The sequence below is a fragment of the Hevea brasiliensis genome, chromosome 3, assembly GCF_030052815.1.
Source record: "Hevea brasiliensis isolate MT/VB/25A 57/8 chromosome 3, ASM3005281v1, whole genome shotgun sequence".
Classification (NCBI taxonomy): domain Eukaryota; kingdom Viridiplantae; phylum Streptophyta; class Magnoliopsida; order Malpighiales; family Euphorbiaceae; genus Hevea; species Hevea brasiliensis.
In genome coordinates this window covers 2,771,841-2,784,805 of record NC_079495.1, presented here as the reverse complement: position 1 = coordinate 2,784,805, position 12,965 = coordinate 2,771,841, and the positions used below count along the sequence as shown (strand labels likewise).

Below are 12,965 nucleotides of genomic sequence, written 5' to 3'. Positions count from 1 at the left end.
TACGCCTTACACACCTACAGGTGACATGTTGATGCGTGTTCTTCTACGCCTTACACAACTATGCCATATGCCCTAAACAACGTCTAAGGACTTACCAAAAAATATCTGTCATGAAATGTTGTGGGTTCGTATTTAGGACCGCGGTCCTAAACTACCTACGTATCCCCCTCGCTATCCTGAGGAAGAATCAGACCCCCTCGTAGTTCGACAATTGAAACTGTGGTGATGCATGTTATTCTACGCCTTACACACCCACAGGTGACATGTTGATGCATGTTCTTCTATGCCTTACACAACTATGTCATGCGCCCTAAACAACGTCTAAGGACTTACCAAAAAATATCTAATTCATGATTTGAAAAATTAGGATGACTAGGTCTCATAACTCTTTTTGTGATTTTTGTGCTTCTTGTATGCTACTTCCTATCATGGGCATGCTGATTTTGCTAGAGATTCTAAAAAAACTGAGTCCTCTGAGGGACCTCTTTTTACAAAAACTTTCTTTTAGCCTCTAAGTTTTTTAGAAGAATTGTTCACCAAAAAAGACTTCCTTAAGGTCACAATACAATTTCTCTCTGATTTTTCTTTTCTTCTCTCCCCATGGTTTACGCCTTGACTCATTTCTCTTCCATGAACTCCATTCTTTGTGCCCTAACTTTTGCCTGAAATGTCCTTTCGGATTTTCATCTCAGCGGGCTTGCTCTAACTTTTGCCTAAGTGGCCCTTCCGGGTTTTCCACCTAGCAAGCTCCTTTTTTTTTTTTTTTTTTTTTTTTTTTTTTTTTTAAATTAGACAATTACCAGGACATTAATATCAAGCATATATCTTGTCATGCTCAGAAGACATAGATTAAATCAAAACAACGCAGTTCAATTACTTAATCATTTGATGTATCCCTCAAGACACAAACATTCACGATCATAATTAAATAAAACCCATTCCTACTCAATGCAATAAAAATTTCTTTATTTATTCAGGTACACCATTACTCCCTCTTACATTTAGTTTTGCTAAATTTCTAACCTTTCAAAGTTAGAAATAAGCTTTATAACCTGTCGAATGGCCTTTTTAGGTTTTCCATCCAAATCTTCTCTCATCTCTCCTTTTGCCTAGACTGACTTTTGCAGGTCTTCAATCTAGCATTTTTTTTCTTTTCTTTTTTTTCTTTGACCCTTACTTTTGCCTAGACCGTCTTTTGTAAGTTTACAGCCTAGCGGGCCTATCTCACACAAAGTACCGTTTGAGCTTGTCTAAGTTGGACTGTTCTTGAAATTCATTCCCATCCAGTCCGATATTCTTACAAAGACCTCGACAAGATCTTTTGACTATGTATGGACCATCCCAGTTTGGCTTAAACTTTCCTCTTGGATCAAAAGGGATGGGCGAGCTTGTTTCAAGACCATGTCTCCCTCTTTGATCTTTCTTGGCTTTACCTTCTTATTAAAGGCTCTTGCTATCTTCCTTTGATAAGCTCGCATATGATACAAGGCTCGCATCCTCTTCTCATCAATCAAAGCTAGTTCTTCATATCTTTTCTGGCCCACTCATTTTCCTAATCTTAGCTTCTAATATCACTCTCAAGGATTTGACCTCTAGCTCAATGGGTAGCACTGCTTGATCCCATACACTAAAGAGAATGGAGTTGCCTGTGGATGTTCTTGTAGTAGTGCGATAACCCCAAAGAGCATAAGGGAGTTTCTCGTGCCAATCCTTATAGGTTTCAACCATTTTTCTCTAATGGTTTTCACATTCTTATTTGCTGCTTCTACTGCTCCATTAGTCTGCGGCCTGTATGGGGAGGACTTGTGATGCTTAATCTTGAATTCGGTAATTAATTCTAAGAAATCACCTTTGAACTGGCTGCCGTTATCTGATACTATCTCATGGGGTACCCCAAACCTGCAAATCAAGTTCTTTCGAACAAACTTACTTATCTGCTTGGCCCCTACTACTTTATAAGATTCAGCTTCAACCCACTTGGTGAAATAGTCAATTGCCACAATGATAAATCTATGGCCATTAGAAGCCGTGGGAGAAATCTTCCCAATAATGTCTATGCCCCATATTGAGAATGGCCACGGTGAAGTCATACTGTAGAGTTCACTGGACGGTAGGTGATTCAAATTCCCATGGATTTGGCACTCATGACATCTTTTCACAAATTTAGCGCAGTCAGTATCCATGGTAGACCAGTAATAGCCCAATCTTAAAATTTTGCCCGCTAATACCCTTCCGTTCATGTGAGGACCACACACTCCTGCATGTACTTCCTCCATTATCTGCTCATCGCTTTTTGTCACACACAAGAGCAATAGTCCTTCAAGAACCTTTTGTAGAGTTGCCCCCACCAAAGTGAACTGAGTGGCTAATCTACGAATTGTAGCTCTATCCCTACTATTGGCTGACTGTGGGTATTCTCTTACCTCTAAATATCTTCTTATGTCCTCATACCATTTCATCTCATCTTCTAGATCTAAATGTACTATTATTAACCCTTCATAGCATGGGATTCTACTCCTCATCAGGATAACTGGCTGGGTCAACTTCTGATTACCCTTCTCCCATAAGGATGCCAACGTGGCTAGAGCATCAGCCATCTGGTTCTGAGCTCTAGGCATGTGCTTCATTGTCACTTCCTCAAAGCTAAATAATAGTTTCTTAGCATACTCCAGGTATGGCCTCAACTTTTCTTCTTTCAATTCCCATTCACCTTTAATATGGGAAACTACTAGCATTGAATCTCCAAACACCTCAACTTTTTTAGCCCCAACAGCTATTAATGCCTCTAGGCCACAAATGCAAGCCTCATATTCTGCAATATTATTAGTGGTTGGAAAACATAGCCTTTTTGACATTAACAATTGTTCTCCATTCGGTGCTTCCAAAACTACCCCTATACCGGCTCCGCTCTTATTCATAGCCCCATCAAAGTACATTTTCCATGGCTGGACCTCTACTAGCTTGAGACTCTCATCCGGGAAGGCTGTTTCGACTTCTTCCTCTTCATTAACTGGATTTTCGGAAAGAAATTCGGCCACTACACGTCCTTTGATGGTTTTTCGAGTCTCATACACAATATCAAATTCGCATGAGGACCAACCATTTGGCCAATTTTCCAACTAGCGTTGGTACTTCAAATAGGTACTTTAAAGGATCCATCCGGGATACTACAATAACTCGATGGGTCTGAAAGTAGTGCCTTAACTTCTTAGTTGCCCATACTACAGCCAGACAGGTTTTTTCTATTAGTGAATAATTCTCCTCATAAGCAAGGAGTTTCTTACTGATGTAATAGATGGCTCTCTCCAGATTCTCTACTTCTTGTGCCAACATTGCCCCCAGGGCCATGTTTTCCACTGATAGGTAGAGGATTAGAGGGATGTTAGGGATGGGTGGTGACAAAATTGGTGGATTGCTCAGGTACTGCTTTATCTTTTCAAATGCCTCTTGACATTGCTCATTCCACACCACTGGCTGATTCTTTCTAGTAGCTTTAAAAATGGTTCACAGGTAGTTGTGAGCCTAGCTATGAACCTACTGATGTACTGTAATTTTCCTAAGAAACCTCTAATCTCTTTTTCTGTTCTCGGGGCTGGCATCTCCTGGATTGCCTTCACCTTATCTGGGTCAACCTCAATCCCTTTTCTACTGATCATATGCCCTAACAGCTTGCCTGAAGTGACCCCAAACACACACTTGCTAGGGTTCAGTCTCAATTTATACTTGATGACCCTCTGAAAGAACTTCTCTAATGCCTCAAAATGTCTCTCCCTAGTTGGGGATTTTACTACCATGTCATCCACATATACTTCAACTTCTTTGTGCATCATGTCATGAAATAACATAGTAGCCATTCTCTGATAAGTCGCACCAGCATTTTTTAGCCCAAAAGGCATGACCTTATAACAATAAGTTCCCCATTCAGTGATAAAAGCTGTCTTTGCTTTATCTATCAAATCCATAAGGATCTGATTATATCCCGAAAAACCATCCATGAAGGAGTACATGGCCATGCAAGCAGCACTGTCAATAAGCACATCGATGTGAGGCAATGGGAAATCATCCTTAGGAGTAGCCTTATTCAGGTCCCTATAATCTACACACATCCGAACTCGCCCATCCTTCTTGGGGACTGGCACAATGTTGGCTAACCACTCGGGATACTCAATTACTTCAATGAAATCAGCCTCAATGAGCTTTTTCACCTCTTGAGCTATCTTTTCTTCCCATTCCGGCCTAAGGCGACGCTTCTTTTGTTTTACTGGCCTCATGTTAGGGTCTGTGGGGATCTTGTGTTGCACTATGTCTCGATCAATTCCTGGCATATCTTTATAAGACCAGGCAAATGCTTCTTGGTACTTTATTAATAAGGCTATAAATTTATCTCTTTCTTTTTGGGTTAAATCTTCAGCTAACTTAATGTCTTTAGGATCATCTGGTGTACCCAAATTAATAGAGATTGATTTTAATGCATTAACAGAAACAGATTCTAAATGATTATGAATGCCATGCGTGTAGCCATTAGGATGAACATCAAACAAGTAAGCAAAAGGACTAGTCATATTATTTATTTTTGCCTCAAAATTGTCATCAAGTACATCAGAAATAACAATATCAGTATCACTATTGTGAGCATTACAAAAGACAGACTCAAACTTAGGGGTGTAGGTCCAAGTGCTTGGCTTCCATGTAGACCTTAACTTGATAGCATTGACCTCTTGTTCTAATTCCTCAACATGCGGCTCCGGTCATCAGTCCATGCAATTGCACCCTCCCTGATAAACTTGGTGGGCTTGAGTCCCTCTTCATCTTCAGTTGGCTGATAGCCCAGCCCATATCTAGTGATCTGCCCCTTTATTTCTGGAAAAGTCACTAAGCCATTAGCCCTTTTTCCCAAACCCATGCCAGGAAAAAACTTCATCTCTTTCATCATAGTGGCCACCCTAGGGTCCATCCAGTCTCCATAGATCCCAGCAACTTGGAAACCAGACAATAGTGGTACCGAACCATCCACTTGCAGCATAGCTACTTCCCCATCTCTTTCAGCATTGACAGTGATTACACCATCTTGGTGTGGGATCTTGATCTTTTGGTGGAGTGTAGAGGGGACTCCACCTAAGGGATGGAACCAGATTCTACCCAACAGTAAGGAGAATGTCATGGGGATGTCTAGCACAGTGAACTCAACTTCAGTCTCTATAGGCCCCACCTTAACCATAGTCTTGAATACCCCTATCACGTTTCTCTTTGAATCATCATAGGCCCTGATAACTAGATCAGAACCAGTTAGTTCAGACATAGAAATTCCTAACTTTGGCAAAATCTTCAGAGGGCATACATTGATGGCTGACCCATCATCTATCATCACACAAGGCACTTTCCACCCTCCAACCTCGGCGGTCACGAACAGAGCCCTACTATGGTTTCTCCCCTCAGCTGGGAGATCATGATCAGAGAAAGTAATATGACCCCCATCTTCTATAAGCACAACTTTGGCAATCTCTTCTGGAGTTATCTCTGTGGAGACCTTGAGTACACTCAGGGCCTTGGTCAAGTGATTCTGTTTTTCGATGCCAATAGCAATTCCTGCATCCGTTACACTAGCCCCGAGTCCTCTTCAATTGCCTAAGGAACTGATCATCCTCTTCATCTGTGTCCTCTTCAGCCAACACCTTGGCTTTCCCTCTCACGTTGTCCTTCTCCATGGGTGGATCAGGATAATATCTACCACTCTTGGTCATGTGGCTCACTCTACTATTTTCCTCTGCGTCAGAGTCAACCCAAACATCTAACAAACCTTCCTCATCACTGGAACTATCCCAAATATCAATTGCCATTACAGATCGAGGTTCATCAAGCTTTTGGATAGGTTGGATAAGATTGAGAATTTGGTCAGGATCAATTGAGGTGGTGGAAATCATGTAAAGTCCTGGTGGAGGTGGAACATTATGGTTGGGCATTGGGTTGGTGCGTGTGTTGGGTCGATTTTCTGGGTCAGCTATTTTCTTAGCATCGATCAGGTCCTGAACTTCATGTTTTAGCCGAAAACATCTATCAGTGTCATGGCCATGAGTTTGATGGAATTGGCAATATAGGTTAGCATTGTAATTGGGTGGCAGTGGGTTTGGTGGTGGTCTAGGTGCCAAGGGTTGGAGGAGACCTCGAGCTTTGAGTCGCTCGAAGACTTTAGATAGAGGTTGGTTGAATTGAGAGAACTTTCTAGGGGGTGCGGGACACGGTTTGAACCTCAATGACTTTGTTTTCCCAGAATGTTGCCACCGACCGTATCCTCCTCTTGGGCTGATAACTCTTCTTTTCATTGTTCAATACATCCTCTACTAATACCCCAAAGATCATATAGCTGTTCAAAGGTAGCCAAGGGATAATAACAAAGTTTCTCATAATAACTAGGCTGCAGACTTTTCACTACCAATCGCACTTGATCCTTTTCAGCAGGCCTATTGGTCATCTTCATGGCCTTTTTCCTCCATCTCAATAGATACTCTGAAAAGGTTTCATTTGGTTTTTGCCTAGTGGTCTCTAAGTCTCTCAGGGTAACATCTAAAGCTGTATTATAGGAGTATTGTTGCACAAATCTCCTAACTAGCTCTTCCCAATCTTTTCTCACAAAGGGCTTCTAGCCCATGATACCATGAAGATGCAACCCCTTCTAGTGACATAGAAAAGAACTGAGTGACTTGGTTCTTAGTCAAACCAGTTGTTTTCATGACTATAAGATAAGACCTGAGGTGGGTTTTTGGATCACCAGTACCATCGAATTTAGCCAAATCAGGCATCTTGAATTTTTCAGGTAGATTTCCATCCAACTGGATGTCAAAGTCATCTGCATCTAACAGCCCCATTCCAGTAAATTCAGCTTGCTTTTTCACACTGGCCTGAAGTTTTTCCATCATCTCAGTAACAACTCTAATCTCCTCACTTGTCCCCTTTTCTTTCTTTTTGGCCTTGTCTTGGAGATAATCTTCTTCATCCCACACATCATCAAAGGCTTTCTTTTTATTAGTCTCTTCTTCAGGCCTTTTCACCTGAACATCACTAGGCCCACCCATCTCTAACTTCTTCTCAAAGTTGGCCATGATTTTTCCTTCAAGCTCAGCCATCTTGGCATTCAAAGCTTCTTCAAGCATCTGTCTAAACATGACCTTAGTGTCTTCCATTTTAGCTTGTGCAGGTGTAACTCTTACTAATCTCTTTCCCTCCCTAACCCAAGTGACCTGATTAGAAGTCTTCTTGATGTGTTCTAAAGCTATGTTTACTACAAGAGAAAAAAAAATACAAGGTTTTAACATCTTATGCTATGTACAAATGCAATGCATGAATGCATGAATATGCACTTTCATTTTTACCTTTGCCTTTACAAAGCCAAAACCGAACCGTACTAATACGACCAAAACTGAACCAAAACCGAACTGTATAAACCGAACTAAAATCGGACCAAAGACTAAATGATAAACCGAAAAGAATGTCTCCAGAACTGAATCTTCGCCCCCTTATACCTTCAACTCTCACGTACAGGGTAAGAAAAAATTCTATCCTAGGCTATGGTACACTGGACACACCAACAGGGGGTGGTCCAGGACGATCCTTCCCTCACAAACAAAGGATTTATATCCTTAAAGTTTAACCATAAGTAAGCATCCTCTTGCTTACCATGGGTTTTAAAATGGACTTGGGCCTATACACACATTGGGTTTATGTATAGGCCTAGGTTCATCTTAACTACCACTAGAACTTATGGTTTGAACAGTAAGGATACGAATCCAGCACAACAAAAATCTACGGGGTACCTAGGGTTGAAATCTATGGCTCATGGGCTTTATTGGGTAGGAAAAGGGTCACCCATGCGAGAGCTTGTCCATTAAGCACAACGGCCGGAGCTGTGGCTCTTTTATAGAGTCGAAGGTACGGGCATGGGGTGCTAGCATTCACCAATTCGTCATAGCTCGAGTAGAACCATGGTCTCCCTGGCTAGTACTAACGAGGCGCAAAGGGGACGGGTGATCCGTGTGATAGTGTAGTGTAATGCAAAAAGTTTAACAAAGGAATAATATTAGACTAATAGAAACATGTTGGAGTAACTATCCATTTAATCCCTAGTGGAGTCGCCAAACTATAGGGGTGGGGCGTGAGGCGAAATATCATCCATTAGAATTATATAAAATGCATCAGGTAATGCCCAGGAAAGATGGTGGAGTCACAATGGTCTCACTTAAGTACCACCTCCTTAGACAAAGATTTCCTAGACATGCACTTCATACAATCCTAATAGAATCAAACCACTGGTAAGTACCGTCTTCCCATAACACTACCACGGATTTATGCCATTTATGCCACAAAGGCATAGATAGGAGTCGCCACCCGGGTAATAACCGGGACATATTCAGTGTTTCTTCCGAGGGTCATGGATGGCAACTTACTCCTTGCAGAGTTTCCACAACCGTCATTACCATAGCCCAATGTCTAGGTTCGGGATAGTGGGTACGTAAGGGGAAGGTGTTAGGCACCCCTTACGCCTGGTCTAACCTCGTTAATTCGAGTGCCAGTCCTCTACTAATGTTTCTAGAAGTCTTGTTTATTATTCCTTTATTAAACTTTATCCTAAAAAATGCAATTCTAATCCTACACACGCAAGTAATTCACAAAAAGGGTTGTTGTTTACACACAATTTTCATGCACAAGTAATTCCTATCTATGGGGTTGCTAATTATTTAAATGATATTTACCAGATGACTAAAATTAATTTATTATTGGGAATTTAATTTACAAACAAATTCAATTTCAAATAACCCTATGTTTCTATTTAACCTAATTAATTAATTTTCACCAAGTTACCCTAAGGATAATTGAACTAAGTTAATTATGTACATGTGTAATTTATTCTAATATCACATAAGGCCCAAACAATCACAACCTAATAAAGATTTCTAACATGCAAATTTATTTTACAATTACCAAGTATTAAATTAAATTTATTTACATGCCAATGTTAGTTTAATTTACAAACAAGATTAATTTTAATTTACAAAGTATTTATTTAAATTAATTACATGCAAGAGTCAGTTAAATTAAAAACATTGTTAATTTTAATTTACCAAATAAAAGTTCTATTATTACTACAATTTCATGCCAATGGTTATTCGAGAAATTTAGAGCTACTTACCTGTTGGTAAATGCAGTTGCCATTGGGGCAAGCTACCCTTAAAAAAGGGTCTTCTCTTCTAGTATGGCAATGATATCCCTGGCTTACTCCCGTTTAGCTCCATATAAGCTCCACGTAAATGCCCTCTTTGGTACTTACCTTAGGGCTACTTACCAATTTTGTTTGTAATAAAAAAATAAAGAAACTAAAGAAAATAAAAGAAATAAAGAAAATATTAATAACAATTTACATTGGATTCTAACTCTAGTCTCCTAAAGGGTTAAGATTCCTAATTAGTTACAACTACCTAATGGTCTAAGTCTTCTAACATGATCCAAACACTTTATAACACTTCTTGAATTAAAAGAATACAGAAAATAGATCAAATATCAATTAAAACCTAAGAAAATACAAGAACATGCATAAATATACAATTTTTAAATTCTGGCAGATTAACAGTAGCAAGAAATTCGATTTTTTAAAAATAGTTAAACATGCCTAAAAATCATAAAAAAATTACAGAAGACAGCTTACATATCATACAATAACATAAAATTTATAAATCAAACAAAACCCTAGCCGAATGGTCTACATAAATCGTAACTTTTCTAAGTGACAGAATCGTACTATTTTTTTGTAAAATTCATAACTCATTAATCACAACAGATATGAATGCAAAGCCAATTGGAAAAGATTCATAAGATTCTGAAGTTAATTTTAGACACTAGATTTGCACAAAAATATTAAGGAACAAGGGAGATATAGGCTCCACAAGTCGGATATCCTGCAAATCAGATTTTACAGGAACTCTAACTTCAAACAGCCATAACTTACAAAATATTAAAGCTTTTTTAGTGATTCTTGAGCCTAAAATTAATGGAATTTCGTGTAGAATATGAATATAATTTTTACAAATTTTTTACAGATTCGGAAAATAAAGAAAAATAATAAAAATACGAGAGACAGAAACTAAACATGTGCAGAGTTGTGTATCCCCTCAAATTAAACATGATTACATGATCTATATGAACATATAAAATAAATTGAAGACAAAGAGCATAGAATTAAAATATTATGTGGCATAGATCTTAAAAAGAAAACAATAAAAACTGACCTGAAAAAAATAAGGAAGAATCAAAAAGTCTTGAATATCTCTAAATTTCTTATAGCTCTAAATTTTCTCTTCCTCTTTCCTCCCATCCTCTCCTCTTCTCTTCTCTAGTAGGGTATTTATAGGGTTTTGGGAGAGAGGTGTGATAGGGTTTGGAGTCTTAGGATGATAAAGTTTAGATGACTTAAACAACTACAATTGCAGAGTTCGAATAAGACTGGGATATGGGTGAGGTGTTTCAACCAATAGGAAGACAGGAAAAAATGGAAGGCACCAATAGGGAATGAGGAAGAGGTGTGGTAGGATTTGGAGTCTTAGGGTGATAAAGTTTAGATGATTTAAACAACTGCGATTGCGAATTCGAATAAGACGGGATATGGGTGAGGTGTTTCAACCTATAGGAATACAGGAAAAAAATGGAATGCACCTTTAGGTAATGAGGAAGAGGTGTGGTAGGATTTGGAGTCTTAGGGTGATTAAGTTTAGATGATTTAAACAATCACGATTGAGAATTCGAATAAGACTGGGATATGGGTGAGGTGTTTCAACCAATAGGAAGACAGGAAAAAATGGAAGGCACCAATAGGGAGTGAGGAAGAGAGTGGGGTCAAGGAGGAGAGAGATATTTTGTTATTTTAATTTTTAGAAAATAATTAAATGGGTCCCATTTAAAATTCCTAACTAGGCTTTCTTAGGCCCATGGAGCCCAATTAAACTTAATTAGATCCATTTAAAAAACTACCCATATTAAATTTAAACAAAATAAAATTTTATTTAAATTTAATTAAATTAATTTTCCCAAAACTTTATTATTATTTTTATTTTTTCAAGATCATGCCACGAAATTAATAATTCAGCTCAATGCCTCCAATTACATCTTACAGTCATATAATTTTTCATCATCGGGTTTCCCACGGCCTCAATGCACATACTCATCACAAAATAAGGGTCTACAGTTACGTTTGGCAGTCTCTACGCCAAAGAGGTGCGCAAGGTCATATAGACCTTCTACTCTCTCCTGCTGAACAGGAGCGGGGTGCAGGTGTTCTTGAAATTAGTTACTCATATAGGTACTAAATCCCAGCATTTTACACCAAATTATGTATAATCTCTCATCAATTCGATGAATGTCATGGACTATGCATGCAAGTTCAGGTTTCAGGGGAAAACGTTTCAGGCACCTCCTGCGATCCTTACTGTATGTCGCACCCGGAAATCCGCAGATCAGCTAGAGAGGTCGGAGGTGAAAATTGAGGAGACCCGTCTCCTGACTGCAAGTACGATAAAAGAGGCAAGAGAAATGGCTGACATAAATGAACTTCGCAATGCTCGATACGTGCTTTTTGAATCCCACATCTCATTGGAGGATGCGGATGTTGAATCTAACCCATTGGTTAAGATGCTGAAGTCCGAGCAGAAACAGCTCTTGCAATTGATGAAATCACAAGAAATTTATGAAGAGCAAGGGCGTCCTTTTGCACTCTCCTCTGCGACTTCCCATGATCGCCAGCGTTTCGCTGCAAGAGGTGATGTGGAAAGCCTGCGACTATTTGCCACTCCACGGATGGACAAATACCTTAAGCAAGCCAAGTTGTTTGACGAGGATCCCAGCAAGCCGCTGCCCTCGGTGGATGAGGATGAGAAGGAAGAACTCGCTGCCAATCCCCTTGCTCCCATCGCTGGTGCTATTAGCTTCTACCTTCAGTTGGCCATGAAGTCTCTCCAAACCATTGAAAAAATAATCAATTGAGGCCCTTGATTACTTGGTTATTTCTAATTTATGTTTTGCTTTTGCATTTCAATAAGTTAGACCATTGTGTATCTTGCCCTAGGCAAACTCAATGCTGCTGCTTATGGTAATTATTGGTTTGTGCAAGCTTGTCGGTTTTCATATAATTAATCTTTGAGTGCCACAAAATTATGAGAAATAATTGGCTTTATGAAAGCTCCTTTGTATTGGCAATTTGGCATTATCTTGAAAAGGCAACGGTTTATAACTGTTGCTATAAAATCAGTTTTGCTGACAGTCTTCATCTATTACTGGCAATGCACAAAACGAAAGCTGCTTGCTAATTTCCTCTTTTCTAAATGCATGGCTCTTTGCTAAATCTGTGGAGGTGATAGGGAGAAGATTTTCTAAAGTCTCAGCGGCGCTTTGCTTGGGAAAATTACAACATGCCAACCGGAAAGAACTTACCTTGTGCAAGGACAATAATTTACATAATTTGTTCTTTAAAGCAAACTACTTTGCCAGAAGTTAATTTGTACGCCAAACATATTTATACCATACTTTTTATAAAGTAAATTTGCTTTAAGTGTACTTTCTAAGAAATATACTTCCCAGAAAGTAGAATATTTTGAACCCAGTAAGACTAGTTAAATGAGAATTTCTTTGGTCTCTAATACTCATCACCACTCTATTGTCAAGCAAGCGCTTTGGCACTTCTCACTAGAATCTGGCCAACATCACCAATACCATAAAGTTTTAATAAGCAACGAATGGCTTTGCAGCATTTTGAATTAAATTAAAAAATTATATAAAATAAAATAAAAATGGCGAAATAAAACTTAGTGTAGGCAAGAATTTTTCATCCATCAGATATTAACCTTGAAGTTCAATACATTATTGCTGTTCATGGAATGCATCAATCCCATACAACCGTGGATGCTATCCTTTTATGATTTTTTTTTTCT

General features: G+C 39.0%; 1 protein-coding gene across 1 annotated transcript; it reads right to left on the bottom strand.

The window, feature by feature from the left end:
* Positions 1-2,172: 2,172 nt before the first annotated feature.
* LOC131178804 (uncharacterized) lies at positions 2,173-3,348 on the bottom strand. The gene is made up of 3 exons (XM_058144744.1): positions 3,223-3,348; positions 2,375-3,119; positions 2,173-2,279 (listed from the first exon to the last, which is right to left on the bottom strand). Exons 1-3 carry the CDS (start codon positions 3,346-3,348, stop codon positions 2,173-2,175), a joined length of 978 nt encoding a protein of 325 aa, XP_058000727.1.
* Positions 3,349-12,965: the final 9,617 nt, after the last annotated feature.

What these genes read in the sequence shown, in the direction of transcription:
- LOC131178804 (XM_058144744.1), bottom strand. Translation starts at nt 3,348, where the DNA reads ATGGCCCTGGGGGCAATGTTGGCACAAGAAGTAGAGAATCTGGAGAGA. An exon ending in AAAAAACCTGTCTGGCTGTA is followed by an intron (nt 3,120 to 3,222) that starts GTATGGGCAACT and finishes TACCAACGCTAG; the next exon opens with TTGGAAAATTGGCCAAATGG. An exon ending in TAGGGATAGAGCTACAATTC is followed by an intron (nt 2,280 to 2,374) that starts GTAGATTAGCCA and finishes AGCGATGAGCAG; the next exon opens with ATAATGGAGGAAGTACATGC.